The sequence below is a fragment of the Colletotrichum siamense genome (genome assembly GCF_013390195.1).
Source record: "Colletotrichum siamense strain Cg363 chromosome Unknown KSG_Cg363_contig08, whole genome shotgun sequence".
NCBI lineage: Eukaryota > Fungi > Ascomycota > Sordariomycetes > Glomerellales > Glomerellaceae > Colletotrichum > Colletotrichum siamense.
This window is the reverse complement of record NW_023501021.1, coordinates 1,825,225-1,848,791: the sequence shown is the minus strand read 5'-3', so window position 1 is coordinate 1,848,791 and position 23,567 is coordinate 1,825,225. Positions and strand designations below refer to the sequence as shown.

General features: G+C 54.1%; 5 protein-coding genes across 5 annotated transcripts; 1 reads left to right on the top strand and 4 right to left on the bottom strand.

Annotated features, from left to right (window-relative positions):
* Positions 1–2,655: 2,655 nt before the first annotated feature.
* On the bottom strand, positions 2,656–3,435 carry CGCS363_v012095 (uncharacterized protein; the record flags this gene model as incomplete). Its single annotated transcript, XM_036643944.1, has 1 exon — positions 2,656–3,435. The coding sequence occupies one exon, from the start codon at positions 3,433–3,435 to the stop codon at positions 2,656–2,658; it is 780 nt and encodes a 259-aa protein (XP_036490513.1).
* Positions 3,436–11,270: 7,835 nt separating this feature from the next.
* Positions 11,271–11,728, bottom strand: CGCS363_v012094 (Cytochrome c oxidase assembly protein COX16; the record flags this gene model as incomplete). The annotated part of the gene is made up of 2 exons (XM_036643943.1): positions 11,271–11,354; positions 11,462–11,728. 2 exons carry the CDS (start codon positions 11,726–11,728, stop codon positions 11,271–11,273), a joined length of 351 nt encoding a protein of 116 aa, XP_036490512.1.
* Positions 11,729–14,193: 2,465 nt separating this feature from the next.
* Positions 14,194–14,541, top strand: CGCS363_v012093 (uncharacterized protein; the record flags this gene model as incomplete). Its single annotated transcript, XM_036643942.1, has 3 exons — positions 14,194–14,220; positions 14,281–14,340; positions 14,398–14,541. The coding sequence occupies 3 exons, from the start codon at positions 14,194–14,196 to the stop codon at positions 14,539–14,541; spliced, it is 231 nt and encodes a 76-aa protein (XP_036490514.1).
* Positions 14,542–16,888: 2,347 nt separating this feature from the next.
* On the bottom strand, positions 16,889–19,894 carry CGCS363_v012092 (uncharacterized protein; the record flags this gene model as incomplete). Its single annotated transcript, XM_036643941.1, has 4 exons — positions 16,889–17,867; positions 17,929–18,156; positions 18,231–18,622; positions 18,695–19,894. The coding sequence occupies 4 exons, from the start codon at positions 19,892–19,894 to the stop codon at positions 16,889–16,891; spliced, it is 2,799 nt and encodes a 932-aa protein (XP_036491091.1).
* A 462-nt stretch (positions 19,895–20,356) lies between these two features.
* CGCS363_v012091 (uncharacterized protein) lies at positions 20,357–21,096 on the bottom strand (the record flags this gene model as incomplete). Its single annotated transcript, XM_036643940.1, has 2 exons — positions 20,357–20,987; positions 21,050–21,096. The coding sequence occupies 2 exons, from the start codon at positions 21,094–21,096 to the stop codon at positions 20,357–20,359; spliced, it is 678 nt and encodes a 225-aa protein (XP_036491120.1).
* Between the last annotated feature and the right edge of the window lie 2,471 nt (positions 21,097–23,567).

Genomic DNA, 23,567 nt, shown 5'->3' with positions numbered 1-23,567 from the left:
CACATTCGTTCCCGTGATCAGTAGGCAGACGGTAGCCCTGGAGGGAGCTTTGACCTTGCTCAATCTCTCTGTCTGCCCGGAGCCCTTGTCCCGCTGAACTCTGTTCACGAGCTCTACTAATCGAGTGCCGGGACGTAAATTCCCCTACCTGAGGTCCGTCAGGTACGGCCTTACGAAGCATTCGCACACCAAGCAAACTATGAACGGCTCCGCCACACCACGACGACGAGGACGAGTACGCGGACGCGGACAATAGGGAAACAAATTGATTTCCTCCCAGCAGCTGGGGCCAAGAACTTACAATGTCACTCCGAAAGCTGAGACGTTTCCGAGGACATCCGCAGCGTCGTATCCGCAACATGCCATGTGCCCTTTTCCACAATGTGACAATTCAACATATCCACGTGGGAGCAAAACTTACACGGGCACACGCAGCTGTGGCGGCGCAAAACCTTAGCGACGATGGTACCTGAGAGGGGGAGATCCCGTAGTAAGGTAGGTAGCTTCGGTCTCCGCCTCCGAACCAACCCACCAAACATTGGACGAACAAAACTGCGAAGCTACCTATGCTAAGGTACCCGTCCACGGCCGGCGCGGACGCGAACAGCTGAAAAAAATCGTAATCCGCAGGCCTGGTAGCGTTCAGAATGAGACCACCCTCTTCCCAACGAACCCTCTTGGTAGTCCAATGGGAAGGCGTAGTTGCTTGGCGGCCTCAAATCCGAGCGGGCTTGGCGGGCAGCACTTCTTTCCTCTCTCTCTTCCCTTTGTCTGTAAGCAGTAAAGCTGCTGACCGACCCTCATCACGAAATTTTTGCGCCGATGGAGCTTTTTTCTCTGTCGTCTCGCCCGTCGGGCTATTTCCGTTGCGAATGGACTCCGGTGCGGATGCGGGGAGCGGAACCTGCGATCGACCAACCAACCAACTGCATGCAGGCAGACCACCACACCGAACCAGCACGACCAGAGAGAGGGACTCCATCACCACCACCACCACCACCAAGACCACCAAGATTCGGTCCTTCTTGGCGGGTTGCCGGCGTCCGCTGGGCGGTGGGTAGGCCATTGTAAAGAGGTGAAAAAAGATGTTCTCCGTGCTTTGAGCGTATTCAGTGGGGTTCTTGTCCTCGCTCTCGCCGTCGGTGAGAGTTTAAGCCGCAATGTGTGGGATATCGCCGGAGATTGTGATTGTTCATCCCTTCCGCTTGGTATTGTGTCTTTTGCTGCTGAGAGCACCTTCGGATCCGGGCTTTTGGACATGGGATGGGAGTTTTCAGCTTGCTTGCCTGCTTGCCTGCCTATTCCCAGCAGACGGGTCACGCGCACTAGAGAGCTGCAAGCTGCGGTGCCTTGGGCTAAGCTGCAAGCGGTCAGCACCCTCTTCAGGCCCCCCCCCCTGGCGAAATTGAAAGAGAAGCTGCTGCAGCTTTTGGGGCGCGCGAGGTTGGGTTAGGTACCTTGCATGCGGCTAACGAGAGCGGAGCGGGGGAGAAGCGACTAGCAAGGGCAGCCGCGAAGCTCATGGTCATGGGACTGATTCCATGATTGATTTGATGGATTTCCCGCTGCGGTTGTCGCGACTGATGGGATGAATTAGAGATGCCCGACGGGACAGGGGAGGGGGGGCGTTGGCCATGTTTCCTGTTCCTGGTTCCTGACTAAGTTTTTTTCTGGCAGCGCTGCTTCTCCGCCGAAAAATCCACTCGTTCTTCGGTGGGCACAGGTTCGTTCGTTCTTCGACGGTCATTAGCATCCTTGTCTCGGTGTGCTTGTGCTTGGCGGACAGCTCGGGATGAGACGAGAGACGAGAGATCGTCACGTTGCAATGTGACATGAGATGTGAAGTCAGACGAATCCATATTTTTCTTGTTGGAGGAGCAGCACATGCACACACATACACACACATGCACCGGTTTCCATGACATGACCTACCTGCATACGAGTGCTGATATCATTCACACGCATTTCACATAGTCTGACGACACGACACTAAAAACGACGTAAAGAGTTGGTTGGAAAAATGGTTTTTTTTTTGCAGCATAAAAAATCCTGCCAGGTTTTTGAATAAAATTACAATATGAAGATGATGCTATATGATATGCTTTCTTCGGTAACGCGGTCGCGCGTGGCGTAGCGCATCTCCTTGCTCGTGTGTTCACAAATCTCCCGGTCCCCTGGTTGACAGCTAGCCCGTGCACAGCAACGGACGCAATCCCCTTTTTTGTGTATGCCCAAAAAATGACGTAACGACCAGACCTTGGACCCCCAGACCGTCCGTTTTTGGTCCCTTTGGGCTCTCAGACCCCCCGGTGGAGGAAAAAAAAAAAAAAAAAAAAAAAAAAAGTCTTGAAGCAGTAGTAGTCTTACAGCAGTGAAGAACCCGAAAATCTGAGTGGATGAATCTGGTAATCCAGAAGGGGGAATAAGAAGAAGAACCAATACAGAGGAAGGCTTGCTGAACAAGAGAAGAAAAAAAGATCAAAGTCAACGCCCGCTAGTGTTGTATCGTAAAGGCGTTATAAAAAAGACAGCCGAATGAAGCAATCGCCGTTTTTTCCCTTCCCGCTTCCGAAGTACCAAGCAGACAAACCAAAAGAATAACAAATAAAAGTGAGTGGTGGTAGTGTTGAGTAATAGTAGGTAAAGTTGAAAGCTTTAGAATAAGCTGGGGTCGGAGTGCCGGGTGCTCTCGCCGTCGAAGACGATGCCCCGCCTCTTCCACCCGCCGCGCTTGAGAAAGTCTTCCACGCTGTCGAGGGACTTCATCTGCGGGCGCTTGGGCGGCGAGTTCCTCTTGTGGGAAAAGTTCTGCCACCGGGACTCCCGCACGGGGCGCTCCTCGTCGACGAAGCTGCCGTCCCCGTCGGCGTCGACGTCGTCGTCCTCCTCGTCCGGAGAGGACATGTCGAGCGTCTGGACGGTGGACTCGGACCAGTGGGAGCGCGGCAGCTGCGGGCGCGTGGCGGCGATGTGCTGCTGCACCTTGAAGAGAAAGTAGTCGTCGCCCTCGGCGGCGTGCTCGCGGGAGCGCTGCTGGTCGATCGGGGTGCGCGGGGAGTCGACTGGCGGCTGGGGCATGGCGGGCACGGCGGCGGCGAAGGCGGCCTTGGTCTTTTGCTGGTGCTCCGCGAGGGCGGCCTCCTGGGAGGAGAAGTAGGAGTCGAGGACGGCGTCTTCGATGGCCTGGGAGTTGTGGATGAGGGGCCGCTCGAAGAGGCGGCCTGGTGGTGGTTGGAAGGTCGGGTGCAGCGAGAGGGGGTCGAAGTCGAGCCTGCGGGTGTGGCGGATTGTGCTGCCTGAGGAACGGGTTGATTGTGTCGAGGAGGAGTCGTTGCTGGAGATGGAGTTGGAGAGGGAGGGCTTGCGGGTGTGCATTGCCTCGCGGGGGCATTTGCCCTTTCTTGAGGATGATGGTGATGGTGTTGAGCCGAACATTGTGTGGGTTGTGTGTGTGTGTGTAAGTGGTGATACCCGTAGAGGATGGTGAGCCAAGTGCCGTTGGCAGTCGTGCGTGGGCGGGTGTTGTTATATATAGATGCGAGATGTAGTCGCCCTTGTTTCCCTTCCCGCTGTTCCTGATCCGGACTGTCGGGATGTGATATATATCGTGAGGTGAGAGAAGGAAACACCCGGTGATGGGAAGAAGAAAGGTTGAGAGTGAGGCTTATGAGTGCTGCTGCAAAGCCGTGGACGGGTGGGTGGATATGATATGTTACCACAGAGTTATACCACACAGGGCATGTAATAAGTTTAAAAGTTGTTCAAGGAGTGTGGTTTGTGTGAGTGTGTGACAAGGGTCGGGAGTTGGTTGAGGATGATCAGAGGGGGGGACAGACCGGGACAGGGCATGAGGTTGAGGAAACGAAAGCGGGCATCGGGTCTTATTATAAAACTCGATGATGGACGAAAGCAGGCATTCTGGGGCGGCCAGGAAGCCACAACGCATCTGCCTGCCAAGCGTGGGGATGGGATGAGCAAACCGGCAGCGGAGCATCGAGCAGGAAACAGCAATGGAGAGACATGGGCAGCTTAGCTAGTACTGCACACACTGCACACGCTCACACGCACACCGCAGGACCGCCAAAGTGGACTGGCAGCGCACGCGGGCCAAGGTCCCTGACGATCTGGGCTGAAAGAAGGATAGACGAGAACAGGCAGGGAAGCTAGTGAAGGTTGTGGTGTGCGTGTGTGTGAGCCACACTACAACGAGCGGTACGTATGGGAACCGGCGGTGGTACCTAAGGTACGCAGTCGTAGTTTTTTCGTCTTCGCTCTCACCGCGTTCACGGGACGGGGTGCAGCTGAGCAAGGGTGTGGGGGGTTCACGCTGCCCAGGATGGAGCTAAGGCGAAGCATGAGGAATGAGAACGGTGCCTTGCAGCAGCGTCGTGCGTGTCGCGACCGAAGGTTGAGGAATTCTTAGGGACCTGACGGGTGACTAGGCTTGACTTGATGGAGAGGGAGAGAAGCGGAGGGGCGGAATGACCAGCAAAAGGATCAGGCGCATGCCGATGGGACGAGGATGAGATGAGGCTGGGCAACACCACCCAATCGAGGATGATGGAGGCAGGGTAGCATACCTATCCGCAGCAAGATGAGTCTACGCTGATGCTATGTCCACTGGGGCGGGAAGATGATGGTAGAATGACAACGTCTTGATGGAGAGGGAGAGAGATTCGATGTCGATGCGATGCAAGATCGAGAACGGACCCGTGAATGCCGCGCCTTGGGGCCCGGCCGGCGTGGGTGTCTATTGCTCACCACCGCGGCGCGGCTTGAAATGCAAACCCCATGGCGCTGGGCAGACAGCAGAATACTTTGTTTGATTGCTTGGTTGATTACTCACACGATCGATCAATCACCCGTGGAAGCCCGACGAGCCCAAGAAACCCAACTAACTCGCTCGGAGAACTGTGAGGCCGAAGAAGAAAAGGTTCGTCATTCCAATTCCACCTGGGAACTGCGGATGCGCCTGTCCAGGTCCCCCGGGCAGCTTTTGGGCGAAGATGGAAGCATGTCAAATTTGCATCTTCCTCTTCGGGTGAGGCGGCACTAGTCTAGGTGGCTTCGTGTTGTTTGTGTCTGTCGGTCTCTCTCTGTACCCGTCTGCCAGTCAGTGACCCGTTCCTCCTCTCCCTTGAGCCTCGTATGAAGAGAAAGAATGGGGGAATAAGAAACGAGAGCCCGGCCAAACATGAAAATAGAAAATGCACAGCAAAACGGAGTCACGAGAAACAAAAAAAAAACTTCTGGGAAGCAGCAAAAGGATTGGCGGTTGGCTTGACCAGGCTGGCGACCTATCGAAAGGCAGGGACAGGGGGCCAGCAAGGCAGAGTAGGGACAGGGCTCCCAGGCTTCGGGCAGCTCTCTTCCCGGTTCGCTTCTAGGGTGTGGCTGTCTTTCGCATGTTGCTGGCCTTCCATCTTCCATCTTCCATCATTCATCATCATCATCATCATCATCATCATCATCATCCAAACCCGAGCAAGCAGCCACTCTCCACCCCGGGCGGACACCAACCACACCCTGGAACCTACCCTGAAGTTCGACAGCAACCTCCAGCAGCTCATTTTCCCGATTCTGCACAGTCTTCCTCCTCGCCTTCCATCCTCATCCACGCATCCATCCCTCTCGCTGATTCCCCCTCAGTCTGGAAGGGACGCCGCGCCCGCTATCAATACGTACCGGGGCATGTACACATATCGGCATCACACGTACCCATGTGGGTATCTATCTCAATGCGCAAATCAAGGGTCCTGCTGCCGATGATGACTTGACTGAGAGAAGAACATTGCTGGAAGAAGCCCATCATCACTCAGCATGGAAACTAAAAAGCCACTGACAGAAGATCCGCCCTGGCCGGTGCACTGGCGGAGAGCGGCCCAAACGACGACCGCCCCGGGACGGACGGGCGCAACGCTGGGTCCTCCCCCTCGGGATACGTCATCCGGTCAATTCGTCTGAACAAGCATCATCAACAGACCGTCTGATGTTTTCTTACTCGCTTTGATAATCTTGAACCTTCTCTGCCCGCGCATCATGGGTGAAAATCTGCAAAACAAAGGGCAACGAATCCCAGCAGTACGTACAATACAACAAAACCGCGGCACGCTACGGCTTCAGATACGTTCCACAGGCGCGAGGCCGTGTGTTTCATCTTGTCGCTCTCTTCGTCCTTCTTTCTTCGCCATCTGCATCTCATCTTGCAGATCGCGATTAAAAAAATGCGTGTCTGATGTTCGTCTTTGCTGTCGTCGTCGCAGATACAGTCAGACAACCACACTCACTTTAGTGAGACTTGGGTACCTCACTTTGGGAGCGCTACTTGGGGTTACGTACCCTCATTGCACGGCGAGAGGATGGCTGCGTCGTCTTGTCATCACGTTTGCGTGTCTCTGTTCTCCCAGCTATTACCGGTGTCGTCTTGTTCCTGTCTCATACGCGTAGTCCCTTCCGGCGGCCAAATTGATCACCTAACCACACCCTCGAAAAAACCAAACAGGAGGGGTGTGGCATGCCTCTCAGTATCTCATCCACTCACTCACCTCACCTCGTGTTACTCGCAAAGGAGCCGCCATGCTGCCACGCTGCCACGCTGCCACAAGAGGGGATATTTCGACAACGATTGACGCTTTGGTTGGCTGTCATCGATCTGCCCCCCTCAAACCCCTTCCTTGGTCGGGTTATCTGTTTCGCTTGGGAGCAGGTGGATGATGTGTGTGTGGCTGATCAGCGCTCCTGCTGATCATCTTCGCAGCGGTTCCCTGATGTCTTGTCCCCCAGCTTTGCCTCCTTCGCTTGTCAATCAGTGAACCCTTTTTTACCCCCTCCGCAATTCCCTCATCTCATGCACTCTCCCATCGAAGATCTATCTTAACCGAATGCTTGCCTCTTGGAACCCCTTCAATAACAAATCTGGAAGATCAGACGAGAGAGCCAAGATCTGCCCTTGCCCCCAATTCCTCTTCCACCTCTCGAAACGCTCCCTTCAAAAAAGGGCAATGTCTCTGCTTCAAGTCTCCTGATACGGAATACTCCCGCGCCCTTGAAGGATGCCACCCTGAGCCCTGTCAGAGAAATACAACGGCTCTCTAGCGGGAGGGGGAAAAGAGCACCACCATCAAGCCACTGCCGCAGCTGGCTGATGCTGAGTGGCTGAACGCCTCACGCTCAAGATCGCCTCAACGGAAAACCATCACCATCCTTCAGCCTCCATTGGGATTGGCGGATGCTGAGAGGATCCCCTCCTCCTCCTCCCCTAAGCCAAAACGAACACAAAAGCCGCCACCAGTCTAAGCCAGAGAAGGGCAAACCCACGCTGTCCTCATCAGCCGTTTACGTCCACAGGCACACGGGCGGGCTATCCAATTGATCATGCTACATTCGCTGCGGAGTCCTTGGCTGTCGCACAAATGGCATTATTCTTCTGGCAGGAAGAGAGAGGCCACACACATACGCATGCGCGAAAATGGGTTCCTGAAGATGGAGCGGCGCCACGCAGCGCCATGGCACGATGAGAGTTCGTCTCGCCTCGGGCTAAGCTGCTAACGGCAGGAGGGCTTTGGTTTTCACGCAGGCGGCGAAACGGGGGTCCAGTCAGACCGAATTTTTGGCCTTTTTGGCCTTTCGCAAGCGGACTCGTGGATGGTCCGTTCCTGTTCCTGTGCCTGTTCCTGGCCTGAGAACGAGAGAGTTTGTTAGTTTCTCGTACCTGGCCTTGGGTCGTTTGAAACGAACGTGGCCGTCGATGAATCACCCAATCCATCCCGACGGAACCGGAGCTGTCGTTCGCGGACAGCAACGGATGGGAGGCATGGGAGAGATACTGCGGTTCCTGAGAACTGACAGGCCACCACCAGACGGCGGGCGGCTGAGCAAGCAAGCAAGCAAGCAGACACGCAAGTGCGTCCGCCGTGCCGCAGCTGCCATCGCATGTTCTGCATGCACTCTAACGCAAAAGACTGTGCCGCCGTTCTGTTCCCCTTCTCACCACCACCCAGCCCGTATGCAGACCGCGGGTATGTCCTCCGCACCTCATTCGTTGGCGCCCATCTGTGCATCTCACATCCCATCCCTTGGTGTTGCCATGTTTCTCTAGGGTTGATTCTTGAGAGGGCTTCTCTTCTCCATGTTCTAAGTCAGCGAGCGTCGAACCATCTATTGTTGGAAAAGCCCCTCCCCCGGTCCGAGGTCTCTCTCTGGGGGTCTACAAACGCCGTAGTGTTCGGGCTTCGATTCGATCTGGCTCCACCCCCATATTCCCGCGCATCCGGACCAGCTTCTCCTCCCCCGAACACTTTTTTTCAGCTGCGCCGTGCATTCATCACCCCCGGCATCCCTGGCAAACACTCATCAAATTGCCAGTCAGGCATTCCGATTGGCTCACCACGCACCACCTCCAACTCCCCAAGCCACCAGAGACAAAGAAAGAAAACCGGTAGGAAGTGTATATTGCTTGCTCAGCTGATCGTGATGCCTTCTCCCCTTCTCCCCCCTCCCCGTCGTAGATTCCAATAGGTCCAATAGTGATCAACTCCGGGGAAGAGGTCCCAGCACACATGCATCTCGATCTCACGAAGAACCTCCCACCGGCAGTCGATGCTGTAGGACATCGTTTGCCTTCAGGAATCCAAGGGCATGTCACGCTTGCCATGCAACCACCTCGTGCTTGAAGGGGCTAACATGACTGACACTTTGGTTCAAGAGACCGTTGATAAGAATAGTCGTCCAATGTTGGTTCTGTCTAGGCTCATTGGATCGGTGATGCCGCCCACGCAGTCCTGCCCGCCATCCCGTCTGCATCATGCACACCCTCTTCTTCCGTAGTTCGAACAACCTCCCACCCCTTGAACGTACGATACCACCACTCCCTTTGGTATTTCCAATGCCGAACCGATTCCCAATCCTCCGAAGGTTCTCGGGGGCTTACAAAGTGTAGACGTCGTCGACCAACGTCGCGGCCCCCACTTGGTTTGATGCTCGTGCAGACTTACAGAATTTACCGATCAATCGGAGACGTTGGAAGGGAGGGCGAGACGATGCGGTTGCAGAAAAGTAGCTCCGCCCTTGGACCAGAAACGCGCACGCCCAGCACGACGGCCCCAAAAAAGGTTTTCTTGTGTATCACCCGGCTCCGTGGTGACTCAACACCGGCGACCCGGCGAAAGGGAGAAGAAGCGAGTCAAAGACGAGACAGAAACTTCTCCAGCGGATCCCCCAGTCTGTCTGCCTACTGCCTCGCCGTATCCCAAGAATAGCGACGCCGATGGTTTGTTTCCAAGGCTTCTAAGCGGACTGGTGTAAGTGCCTAGCGCAGCAAACACCGAAGTACAGCCTCGCCATGCTCACGCCGGCGAACACGTATACGACGAATAGTCATCGAGGACTCGTAGTGTTTGTCATCGCCGAGAGCCCAGTGCGCCCCGTCGGCCAACAGGATTCCGCGTTCACGGTTCCCACCCCCGGATACCGAGAGGATTTCCCAGCTCCTACGAACCGGAACACGAATCCCAGAGATCCCACTCTGACTCCCCCCAGGAGGACCGCTGCCGTCCAATCCTGCCGAAGGGGTTCGAAGCTGTCAGACGGTTTTAACGCCAGCCACAGAAGAAACGCCCCATCCGCATCAGTCAGCAAGTGCCGCCAAAGAGCCGTTTCCCCATCAGAGCCGGACTGCTGGGCTCAAACTCGCTGCGGGTACGGGTGACGGCATCCCGACGATCCCGATCGACAGAGAAATCCTGGTCCGCCCGCGGCTGCACCCCCATCAATTGCTGAGACCGCCCTTCTCACCGCACTCACGTTCAGGGCGGCCTTCTTTTGCGGTCAACCTCAGATCATCGACATGTTCCTGGGTAAAACCTGCCGTGTAATTTGCCACTTGGCCGAGCTGAAAAGCTGAATGGCCCGCCGGGAGATTTTCGCTCTGCTGGTGTCGCCTGCTGTAACATGATCGACCGATGCAGTGCGACGGAGAGCAAGTTTGAAACAAAACGGCCGCTCGAACGATGGGCTTGACAGGTCCAGCTGGGCTGATACCTTCCGACGAGGGACCGTTGACTTCGCGCCCTACGAGTCCACGATAATCTCAGCTCGATCGCGATGCAGTCTGCTCCACAACAACTCTCGTCCTGTCAGATCGAGGCCACAACCGATTGCAAAAATAAAACAGACACACACATGAGAAGGCCAGGACGATGATGCCCTGCATGTAAGCGCCTAGTACGCGAGAGAGCTTCACTTGGAGATATGCCGAAGAACGCTTGATGATTCAAAATTTCGAGACTGAGACCCGTCTCGTCGGCCATCGACTACGCCGGCCGGGCAATTTGCTATGCTGAATGATGTTGATATTGGCAGCCGCCCCGTCAGCCCCCGTGAGGAATTTCTGCCCGCGTGGTAACGTGTCGCGCATCGTCAGGCGGGCGTCCCAAGGGAGTCGACATCAGTCTGTCCCGAGGGGGTTTCGGACCTTGTGTCAACCTCCCGACCCGACGGCGAGCATCTCCCATTCCAGAGACCTCCCAACTTCGTTATAAAGGGCGTCCTAATAGACTGTCCATCAAGACATTGTGTTTCGACCCCCTTGGGTGGGGGGTGAAGTGGTCGCCAAGGCACAACCTGGTCAACCCCAGATCGACCGCAAGGTGCGTCATCCCGCGTTGTAAGCGCCCAGGAAACCGGCCCTTCCGTCGTGTATTTCCCACAACAACGGCCGCCTGCCAGACCCTTAAAGAGCCGGGCATGACCCGACATCATGCGTGCATGCCTCCCGTCAACGGCAGCCAACCGTGGCCGCACCGTACCGCACCGCACCGCAAGACCCGTCATATAACGATTGGCATAGGGCTTGATGTAGTGACGTCAAATGCGCTATGCGGCTGTGTTGAACCCTGAGTGGTGGCTTGATGTTTATTGTTGCGCATTGATGCAAGGTCGGTAGCACCCGAGATTAGGATATGCAATTTCCTTGCGTCAACATGAAAAATCCTGGCAGCCAACAAGCGCGCCTTGCCGCCTGCCTCGCGTTCGGGTTCGTGTGAGGCTAGAATGGGATTAAAGTAGGATGACGGCCATGCTGGAAGAAGACGCGGACCGCGATGCTGAAGAAAACAACACTGGAATCTCGTCCCCGCGCGTTCTTGTGATCTCGTCATCTGCCTCATCTCGATCTGTCGAGGGCATGGGCTCGAGGAATCGAAACCTATTGTATGCGTTGCGGTTCAACGGCCAGTAGATCGAGATGCGAGACGCAATCGCTGTGGAAGAGTCTACTCGATGATGCCGTCGTGCTCGCCCTTGAAACGCTTCACACGCTTCTGCTCCCAGTTGTCGATGTCCTTGGCCGCAAGACGCTGTTTTCCCAACAATGTCAGTCCTTCATTTCTTTTTCTCTCTGCGTCATTTCCATGGCTCGCGCAGCTCCCTCAAGAGGCTGTGAGCTTGGCAGAGATTGACTCACGTAGTACTCCTCTTTCATGTCGACCTTGCGCGCCGACCGACGCATGCTCAGCTCCTCATCCCTCGTCATCTGGCGCACCCTTCTGTCGTGCTTCTCGTATCGGATGGCCGTCGCGGGGGTCAGGACGAAGGAGCCGGCGACCATGACGGCGACGAAGGGCAGGCCGAAGAGCAGGAAGGGGCGCTTCGCCATCATGGCTCGGTACCTCGCGGCGAAGTTGTTTGTGTCGACGGACGACTTGAACTTTTTGTTGTCGAAAACGGCCATTGTGGCGGCGATACTCTTTTCGGTATTCAATTGACGGCTGATGGTCCAATAATCGCCGGTCAAACCTATTGCTCCAGAAACAACAAGGTCAACGTCGCCAGATACTATCGTGGGTATTCGCAATGGCTTCACTCGGGGCGGTGCCTTGGTGGTATGCACAGAGGTGGTCTGATCTGAGGATGATGCGGAAAGCAACAAAAGAGAATAATCGAACCAAAAGCTGACAGGTGCAGTTTCCTCCCGGAGCTCCCAGAAAGTTTGAGCTTTGGTGCCAGGGTGCCCCACCAGGCCTCGACTAGCTTCCGCGCACGTGCCGCACAGTGTCGAGTCTACGGCGCCATACAGCAATGCTGCTGCTGAGGGCGTCCAGGGCGTCCAGGGCGTCGTTATCTAATCGCAGCCACTACAGCGCCCATTCTCAATATTCAGCTCTTTATCACCATGAATGAGTTTACCCTCACCTGAATCTACAACCGCAATAAGCCGCCCCGATGCGCCGTGGCGGCCCGTCTTTTAAGTATATCGATTCAGTTAGTCAAACTTAGCATGTACTCATTTTGCCAGTAAAACTGCTTAGTACCTAAGGTAGGTAGGTTGCAGAGGAATGCTTGGTCCCCTAAGCCCCAGAGTAAATGAAGAATGACGGAGCTCAACATGCCAAAACCAAGACCCAAAACCACGGCGCGTTGCGGCTTAGAGCCATCTTGAGTCAATGAATCTAGCCATATCAGTGCCCACCGCATAGAAGATGTGTCTAGATGGCTGACGTGGACCCTCCAAACGGTCTCGACCGACTCCATCCGCATAATCCGTCACCGGGCAGAAGGTCCCCCGATCTCCACCAGCCTACCAAGCCGGTCCCTCCCCCGAACTTGATATCAAGGCATTTGACAAACACCACAAATAGCAGCAAACGTCTCTACCACTCTCTCACTTCTCGTCTTACGTTGCTGTTTCTGGGACCAGCCGGGTACATAGTACGGGATGCCTCCACGAAGCTCCGTGTACACGTAGACACATCAGCCACTCCGTCCGTACTTTTGAGTTGCCGTACTCAGTACTCGAGTTAACTCAAGTCACCTCGTCCCTCATCTGAAACCCGGCATGAGCCCAGGAACGCCCTTCGTCCACAGTGTTTGCCCTCTCCCACCGTCCTACCCGTCGTGTTGCCCAGCGATGTTCCCCGCAAACCCGCCCCAGCCCTGGCACGTCTTGTGTCTTGGTCAACCCGTCCCGTCCGTTCTCTTGCCGTTGTTTTCCCTGCTTGCCGGCCCTTCTCAAGGTACTTGGAGGAAGAGAAGAGGAGCAAACAGTGTCCCAAACGTCGCGAGTCGCTCGCGCCCGACGACGACGGGGAACAGGGAGCCAGAAAAAGGTTCCCACGGACTGCCACAAACTACAAGCAGCCATCCCGCTCAGACGAAGAGCGCCCAGTTAAGCACCACCACCACCACCCAGGCCCGGCCCAGCCCAGGGCAAGCAACAAAGAGGGCCCCCAAGTCAGGAAGGGGAAGGGGAGGGGGAAGAGCCGGCCCAGGGGTACCGCTGGGTTCCCGGCAAGCTGGAAACCGTGCCGGACAAGCACTGACCACGGAACCTTTGGCCCCCATTGCCCACTGCGCTGCACTGGACCACTGGACTGCAACCACCGCAGCTTCGTCGCAGCTTGTGGTGGTAGTGATACTGGGGCCCGCAACAGCTGTACCGAGACCTTAACATCGTCCCCCTCAACTTTCTGCCCGTCTGCCCATCTTCTTCACACGCGTCTTGCTTCCCTTCCCTTCCCCTCCCCCCTGGACCACACAGTATGAATGGGTTCTGCCTTAACCCTTCGTCGGATGATTTTTTAGGCTTAGTTGTTGCTCGTCGGGCCACAAGCCGACTGGAGGGCCCTGTGAAAGGGGTAGCCCTGGACAGGTGTCACGGTCTCCGAGGCTTGTTTCGTTTCGTTGAGGCGGACGACGCAAAGCGGGACCAAGTGCCAGTAGTCTGCTACTCTGCTGCCGCAAGGAAGCTTGCCGGACTATCCAAGAGTGAGTGAGCGTGTTTATTAATGGATTTTTTTTCCTTGGTCTCGCCAAATTCTCCAGTGCCGCCGCTGCGTCTGGGCGCTCGTGGCGTTGGGGTGTCCCAAGGTGTGCCGTGTCATGGTATAAGTGTCTCTCTAGTCCTGTCCGTCCCTCTCCTGCGCTCGCAAAGGTAACTTGGCACTTCTTTTCTTTGACATATATCCGCGAACATCGAAAAATCGAAAAGAAGAAAAAGTTGAAGATCGGCGAGCTGTCACCTCCTGTCAACCTCCCCTCTCTCTCTCCCTTCCCCGGCTGGTCCATCCCTCCCCTCCCTCGAGTTTCAAGAATAAGTTCGCTTCTTCAACGCACTCGCCCATCTCGACGGCCACCTGACCAGCTTTTTCATCTGATTACTTCCCCGGCAAAAAAAAAACAACAACACACACATTCAAGATGGGTTACTACTGCTCCAACTACTACGTGAGCCTCCCCATGGCGGTTCTTTGTCTTAAGGTCTTAGTCTCACGTGATACCATACAGGGCTCTATCCACTGCCACAACACCGTCTCCCGCTTCGGCGATAGGTGTCACCTCTGCGCAGTATGTTCACTCACTCACTACTCACTCATAGCTCAAAAAATACTCATTAATCATCAGGCATCAAAACGCGGCGCCGCCATCAAGGAAGGACTGCTCTCTGAAGCTGAGCGCTGGGGATCGGCCACCCCCCGGTCGACCCATGGCGATCGACGGGTTGAGCGGGCCAGTCGTCCGGCCCGGGACTCGCGGGTGAAGAACTGAAGCCGCCAATCACCGATCACCAATCACCAATCACTCATCTTACGCAACCAACATTTTTCTGCAATTTTTAACGACGACACACGCAAAGACAGGGGAAACGAATGAACTAGAAAGCGAAGCGGGACAGCGAGCAATCGGCGCAGAATGGGATCCCACCGGGGCAATGGCCGCCGCAAAGACAAAAACGGTTGGGGGCGGGATCTGGCCATCATGCAATACAGCAAAGGCGTTCAAAAAACCAAACACTAAAAACTCACCGGACCCCGCGATGGTGACGATGGTCCATGCATTTTTGCTCTTTCACTCGGGAGAGGTTCCGTCCCTCCCACAAGAGATACACAACACAGGCTCAATCATTTTACATGCGCCTATCATGAGAAAAACAAAAATCTAGATGACAAACTTACCAATCAAGTAATACTGCCCAAATGACCAGACTGTGCTGAGACCCGGGGTGACGGGAAGGTGATGATGCGATGATGTCGTTCATCCGTGAGACCCGGGAGGGGCCTCGAGGCGGTGCAACGCCCGAGCCTGAGCTCTGCAGCAGCTCAGCTTTGAAATCGCCGAATACATGCATGTAAGCTGCACTCTGTACTCCTGACGTTTGGGGATTTTCTCAAAGCACTTCACCTTGCAGTAGTCACGGAGCGCAGCATCAGCATTAACGATGAGTCGGACACGGCTTCGCGGAGGTGGGTGCAAGCTTGACAGCTCGCAACGGATAGCTATCAATCTACGAGAGGCAAAACCCTATCAACCGCGTATTGTGTTCCGTGTACCCGATTCGCATGACTTGGGCAACAAATTCCCTCTTCCCAAATTAAGATAACGCGGAAAGATGGCAAGGGGTGCACCGCGTCCCGAAACGACGACAACATCAAGCATCCAACCTATTCCAACTTCTGACTTCTGTGAGGGGAAAAGAAGGAGCAGACACCGCCTCGATTACTTCAGCTCATAGCACGCGCATATGCCCGCTGTCCGAATTAAATGCCTCTTCAGTACCAGAAGCTAAGCTGCAGCAAAAGCATGCGGTTCGAATGCGAGCACAGTGGGAACCTTGTGCGACGGGAAACTTGGTTAGCTTGGTTTGGCCGTTGTCTGATCATGGATCGCGGCAAGTTCAAACGATGACAGATTAGCTTACCTGAGTGAGGGTTTGTTTCAGAACCTGCGGCAGATCCACGAACGCAACACATACACGCACCACCCACGCCGCTCACTCAAACCATCGTTCACAACACACTTACCTTACTTCACACCCATACGCCCTCAGTATTTCACAATCTTGCCTCTATCTCTGCCCCGCTTCCCTGCAGGAAGGCAACTTCACGTGATTATCGTGACCTCGAGCTGTCAGAAACTATCCAGAGCTCGTGTCGACTACAGCGGCCCGTCCTGGCCTTCCCTTAAATTCTGCCGAGGTATTTGAACACGACAGGAAAGAGACTTCCCTTCGCCTATGAAGTTGAGACGATCACGCCATGACCAAGCCTCTTCCCGGGCCAACCTGGGAGCCCGCGCACCACTCACTGCTCCCTCGCAGCACTTGGGATGGTTGATCTAGCCCTGGTGATTTTGATAAATCTCTACCAGAGGGAGAATGAAGCTTTGGTGGAAGTTGGGGTGAAAAAGAGGCACCGACGTCTAAGCTTCGAGATTCTGCGAGACTTTGAGAGTTGGTGATACGCTGGAACCGGCATGCTGGGCCATCAGTTCACGCTAGACAAGGGCCACCGAGCCTTCCCGCACAAGTCGTCGACTCAGCTGCCAAGGCAGGAAGACCTGACAGAGTTCATGAGGTCAGATAAGCGACTCAGAAATGCCTCTTATCGCCGTAGTCCACAATAGTATTGCGTGATACTCTGTATCATGAATGAGTCGACAACTCATGCTACCTCACACATTGATATCACTGCTAATGATGTAGACGACTTGAGTTGGGTATCCAAGCTCGTTCGAATTTACCAGATATGTAACTCTGCTGAGTCGATTTCTTACATGAGTGGCCCCAGCATGTGAACAAGAGCCCTGCGCTGGGTCGGTCCATCATCTCATCTCTTCCCCCGTTGCAGATATTGGGTCCCGCTACCATCCACGTGGCAAGGTAGACTCTACGACACATGGCGTTTTCGCCCAGCCGGCGGGCTATCTGTCATGCTGGCCGCAGCTTGCTTGACGCTGGGCGTCGCAGGGGTCTCCACTGTGTTTCGTTCCGTCGTGATCTAAGAATACCACCATATGATACACATGAATGGAAGAATAGGGCCGAGATATCATCGTCAACGGAGATGCTTCATTCACTAGAAGCGCCATATCTCATCTTCCAAATAACCCATGGCCTTCACAATCGCCTTTGCGTAGCAGGCCGCTGTCCAAACGCAGGCTCATCCGCCTCCCGTTTCACACCGGCAACACTCCCCGAGTCCGTTTGGCTGAGCAATGGCTCAAGGAGAATCAGCTCTCGATACCTACTTTCACCCAGCATGTTCTTCAAGAAGTCGCTCCTCAAGGGAGAGAGAAGCGAAGCCATTGCTTGAACGTGGCGACGCCACTTTGCGACCTCGTCCTTGTACTCTCCGCCAGTCTTTTCAATTACCAGCGTGTGCGAAGATGTGGTACGTTCCGTGGTAATTCGAAAGTACTTCTCGGTGCCGTAGAGAAGGCTATTTATGTGTTTGCGGCGCGCTTCTGCGGCGGCGAACCTCCATACCTTCTGGTCTGGCGCTGTCAGGAAGACCTCCAGCTCGTCGCAGTCGCGACAGACTGTCCGCTGGCCTCGATAGGGCGCGCATCTTCGCGGCTTGTATGTCCAGCCGACGGGCCTTGGTGGGAAGGGGCCAAGCTGTTGAAGGAGTCCTTCTCCGATGATGACCTCGAGGAGGTTTCTGACTGCCTCGTGGTTCTCGACAGGAATACTGTGTCTCTGCATTATGGTCATCAAAGGAACCAAGAATTTCTCAACGACGTTGGCTTGAACAGCGCTAGGTTGCCACTCTGACTTCGTCCACACTAAGTTATTGCAGCCTGCCTCGAGAAGTTGAAGAGCTTGCTCTGCGGCGCCGAAGGTGAGGCCCTCGTTGACCCGGTAGGCGAACTCCGTCAAGGGTCCGACTACGGCTGCTGAAAGTGCGGCATAGGGTGTTGAGGTAGGTGTGATGTCCTCGCCAGAGAGCAAGAGCTTCGGAAGTGCGTTCTGAACCATGTACACATAAATGTCTTTGGCGTTCCTGAACTCTCTCTGCTCTCGTTTCACAAAGACCGTATTCAAGACCTTGTAGATGAGGTCGCGGTTGCCGCGATCAGCCAAGGAGGGGATCAGGCTGGAGGAACGATGTCAGCAAGATCTGTGACGGGTTAAGGGCGAAGCACCTGGAAACTTACCTTGACATGATCCATTCCTGGTCCTCATGCCGAGATTCCAACGTCTTTGCGAATAAACTGAGATCATTGATGCCAAGCTGAGGTTCGGTCTCGAGCTTCAGCGTCAATTTCGAGTTCCCCCATTTGTTGAAGGAATCCCTGACTGCATCCGATTTGAAGCGGGGCGTGAAGTGTTGAATGCTATTCATCACACTCGACAAAGAAGCATTGCTCGTAGTCTCGCCCAACCTAGCGCAAGTGCGTTAGCAGATGAGAACTTGAAAACAAGACAGATTAGAGTCGCTCGTCTGAGAATCACCTACCACTTATCCCAGTCAATCGCGTCCGTCTTCTCGCCGTAATTCTCTTCAATATATCGGCACGTCACATTGAGTGCCTCGTTGTAGGTGTCTTGGCCAGCTTTGGCTGCGGCCACCATGGCGAGCTGAAATAATTTGCTATCATCTAGCTGAAGAGCCCAGTAGACAGCAACGGGAGGCGTCGTCTTTTGAGATGGTCCTTGTATTCCGATCGCATGGGTAAGAAACTCCAACGCTGTGGCCCTGGTGGCTGGGTGTTCGCGATGCTCCTCCAGATCTTTGGTTACAAGAGCGACCATGTTGTCGGTATGAGCATCAGGGCCGTAAGAGCTCCATACGTGGCTATAGCCCCTTAGGTGCTTGTGCAGGGTCGACTTCTTCACGAGCACAGCGACCTATGAGATGATTGAGCCCTCGACGTTCTAGGAAACTAGTGAGAGTGAGTGAGTGAGTGGCTGGGAGCTTACCGTGTCATGGTACCGATAGGTGCTAGGAGCGCCTTCATTGCCAGTGAACTCTCCTTCCTCCTCGCTATCCGGGCTGCGGTCCTCAAACATATTCGGCGTCATAACTTCGTCGTCATCGAGCGTGTAGTCTGTTGCGATTTGCTTGCCTTCGGGGGTGAAAATGGCGTCGAGGCATGTACCAGGTTCGGCGTCATTGTCATAGTAATCTTCATCCTCCTCAGTGGTATGAGTTTGATGCGCAAGCAGGAGGAAGACTCCACTGTGCGCACCGATGTCCTGTATAGCCTGACAGACCGCTTTATCTCGACCCTTCATATTTCGGAACGAGAGACTGGACTGAGAGTACTTGTGGTCTAGGGGATAGACAAGCATGTTATTGCCGGGATAGTTAACTTGCCATTGCAGCAGTACTTGCTTCACCTCCTGCGCCTGCTGCCCGAAGAAGCCCGCCGACTGCTTAGAAGACCCGTTCTGAACGATGTTGTAGGTCAGGGCCAGACGGTATCCAGACGTCAGCTCCTTCACCTCGTGCGTCACGTCGGAGAACCAAGCAAGAGTGGTAATGTCGAAGGTAGACGTGGGCGCAGTGGAGAAAACGCGTTGATCGGAGCCGAAGGCGAGGTGAACATCTCCACCCTGATGCCCTGAAGGGAGGCATATGACAAGCGTTCCCACCATGCCTGCTTCTTTCTCGGAGTCCTTGTGGCGCTTGAAGAATGAGCCCTCCTCATACAACAGCAGCTTGTGCGGCTTCACCGAGACGTCCCTTAACCCGAGTCCACCAGCGGCCGTCAGATAGACCTTCTGCAAAAAGCCGGCCCATTCTGGGTTGATGAGTTGGAACTGGGTGTGGTTCAGTTCCCACGTCTTCCGCACTGAGGTGTCGACAACAGTGTCTTCGCCTTTGCCAAAGGGTGCTTCCCTGCATGCTGCCTTGATCACCTCAGCATCGCTGGGTGTTAGCGGAAGAGGGAACGCGGGGTGGCCTTCAATCTTGAGACCCGGATTGGCGAAGGTGGGGTACCGGGTGAAGTTGGCAATGTCCCCGACGGATTTGATGCCGTTCAAGCGCTTACGCAGGATCCGCTTCCACGTGTCGAAGTCGACTTTGGTGTTGTTTATCTGTTTGGCGGGCGCTTGGTCGTTGGATTCGTAGTCTTCAGAATCCGAGCTGATTGACACAGCTGAGGAGTTGCCCATTGTTACATAAGGGTACAAAAAGGTCTGGCCACGATGTCAACTGATGCGAAAAGGGGATGAGTTCAATGTTCATTGGAAAGGTATCCCTGAGACGTCATTGAACCCTGCTGGGCGCGTCGCCGCCACGCGTGTAAACGCGTCCAGGATCTCCACTGCCGATCGCGGGGTGTCGGTACCCCGCGATCCTCACTGTTCTCCCTTTCACAACCTCGACAAAAAGGCGAATGGTTTCAAGTTGGGAATGCATGTCATTGAAACAGAGAGGAAGACAATTGAATTAGAAGCGATAAGTTGCAGTCTATTTGTTTGGCCCCAACCACCTGGTGATACTTGTGCCACGGAGAGCAACGTGAAGATGGACTGATAGTGGAGCAAAAGCCCAAATTAGACATTGAAAGTATGAACTGCTTAACCGAACAGCAAAGTCATTTCCTTCTGGAGGCCTTTAGGATTTCAACCTTATTAGTACCATTGCTTCTTCCACTGCCATGTTACAGGCGCATTTGGCCAAGCCAAAACGCTATTCGTGTAAGTCCGATTCCGGCCCAGAAGCAGCCATGCGTCGTCGGGGGACCCAAGTTCCTCGTCGATCTGCAGCACATCCGAGTTCGCCAGCGCCGTGTCCTGGTAGATGATTGCAGAGTCATATTTCCCATCCAGAAGGTCCTTCGCAATTTGAACCAGTCCACCGGAAGTGATCTGGACAACGTCTGACCACTTGCTGGTGTCGGTGTAGTTGGCGACGGAGGGATACAAGATGCCGATTGATTGCGGGTCCGCAACATCCTTCCTCGTAGCTACCACAAGCGGCTTGCTTGGGGAGATGAATGTGTCGATGATGAAGACGTTGCGGAAGTCGCTGCCCACGATTGACGAAGCTTGAGGATGCACGGCATTCATCATGACATAGTCGAGGGTGTCGTTCTTCAGTGCGGCGACGGCGTCATAGAAAGAGTCGTAGTACGAGATGTTCGATGTCTCTGAGATCCCGTGGAAGTCAAGGTAGCGTCTCATGACGAGGTCATGATTGGTGCCTTTTGTCAAAGTTCCGAAAGCCAGGTTCTTGAAGCTGGAGGCCGAACAGCTTGCCACACTACCAACCTTGAATGTCAGAATCGTGAGTCTTCAACCTAGAGCAATTTGGCATTCACTTACGTTGAACCGACAAGAAGCAAACTAGTCAGCGCAGAGCGCGTTGCCATATTGCACAACATTCCGAAACTCGCTATGAACGCCGACGACAACCTAGTATCGATAGTTTTTCCAAATCAAAACCTACAAAAACAGGATCATTTTAAAAGTCGAACGACTGAAAAACCATCCAATTCAGCAGAGATATGGTTGAACAAGCGAAGATAAGCAATCTGCGGGGAAACATTCCCCAGCCACTCTGCCATGGTTCAAGGTTGCGTTGGTGATGTGCGCCCCTGTCGCCGAGTCATTTTCAGGCTTTACCCTGTTTTCACGATATTCCGAAAGCGAGGATTAAACACAACAAAGATCTCAATCATCGCCGTTCCGTTCTCGCCATTTGATAGAAGACAATGCGGGGAATCTGGCGGACCCGTTATCGGAGCTCCAAACCAGTCAGATAATGTGGCAGAGTAACGAACAGCTCAGTGAAGTGCGGGGTTCATCCGAGATAGTGATATCGTTATCTGTGAGATTCTTTGACATATTCCAACTCATAAAGCTCATGGTCTTAATGAAGACACGACAGGTTCTAAGGGATCCATTGCCAGGACCGGGACACATCTTCAAACCCTTCATGTATTGCCCATGCCTTTTCAACGAATACGCTGGACTGTCGAAGAGTGGGGTTCTTTCCCCATCAACGTCATCCCAAAAATTAGAAAGATTTACAACGTGGGAGAGCCGCGAGGGCTTAAGAAGTACCTGCTCTGGGCTGACTAAATGGTGCAGTCCGCCTGAGAGTTGTCAGCGTTCCCCAGGCACACCATTTGCAATCCGTGTCGCTACCGCAGTGGATCCTGCACGGGTGACACATCTCTCTCTTCAGATGCCTGGCCGCAGCCAGAGCTCAGATGTAAGAGCAGCTTAGTAGCCCTCACATTTCTTTGGTAGTGAGCCCGCTCGACATTTGCATTCGAGTTCTGAGCCTCTGCCGTCAAGTACATGCACCTCACCGCCACCAAAGTCCAGCTTAATGTGCATTGCATTGGGCTCTTTCGTGATGCGGGCCACAGATAAGCAGCCTCCATGATGGGTGGTGGTGTCGATGAATGATCGCCCCGAATGGTCTCGAGACATACTAAGGCTTCCAGGCAGCGGCAAGGCAAACTCGAGAAGGCGACCGAGACACTGTTAGTAGGCTGCCGGCTAGAGGCCCTAAGCATCGGGAAGAAATCGCATTGGTCGCCTGTCCGAACAAGGTACCGCGAAGCGGTTCTGACACCATAATGCGGCTGCGTAGCTCAACTAATACCGGGGTGTGACGGTGTTCCAAACTGGTCTTACATGCCGCAATCTGCAGGAATGTTACCACCAGGCCGCATACTGCAGCCGGTCAGCCGGTGTAAGATCAGGCGACCAATGATACGCCAGTAAACATCAATGGAAGAAGAAGGTCGGACGGAGATTTTCTTGGCGAGAAAAGAGGATGGTGGTTGTCTTCCCGCTGAAGCTTCGCCCGGTGACCATCGTTTTTCCACATTTATTCAGCGGTCGCATATCCACGGGACTCGACCGATGAAATGGAATTTCGCCCAACGCACAATACCCTTTGAGTTAAACATCTAGCGGGTGTCTACTGCCACATAGTCTCACCACGATGGAGGACTCGAACGTACGATCGGTCCTTTCGATCTACCGAATCAGGCTGGATGTCCTCACATCCTGGCTCGAGCATAACCATGGGAAGCAATGTCAAATTGAGGTATAGCAGCAGCAATCCTTAAACTTCCGTTTAGTAACATCTGGTATGCTAGGTGAAAGGCATAAAAGCTGTGATCTTTGCGCCTGTGGAGCTGCAAAAGGTAGATTTGGTTCACCTTCTTTCTGCCATTAACATCCTTCTACTGACTACGAGATAAAGAGCGACATAGACCATTTGAAGAACTTGAAGGCCTGGAACCCACCGGTCAAGAAGACTTGAAGCAGGGGGACTTTTGTGAGGAGGCTCTGAATTCCATGTATGCTCGTTTGCTAGTTGCCAAGTCAAATTACGAGGGTCACATCCACCTGCTGCTCAATGACGAGCTCATGTTACTCCGAGACAACTGGCGGCTGAGGTGATCCAATATGCACTAGACCCCTGCAACGTTGAGAACCCGCTATACCTGCCACAGGTAGCCTGCATTAACAGGGCAAACCTGTATCTATCCGCCTGCTATGTGCAGCCCGCTGTAATAGCTAGTAGTTCTGCCTTATGGCTATGCCTTGCCAGGCTTGGAACCGTGGCCTGCCCAGTGACCAGTCATGTTCCAAAATGCCCAGAGAATCCAAGACGGGGATTTTATTCGCCTATTTGAACCATCGTTCACATTAAATTCGGCAACCCCGCTCTACCAGAATCAGGTGTATCTTAGTCTCAATTAATGACCGTGAACCATCTTCAGAGCTCCATTCTTGTCCCTCGGAACATCATGCAGAACCACGACCCACAAGACGAGTTTGCTGAACTCTGTCATAGATACAAAGAGTATCCAAAATT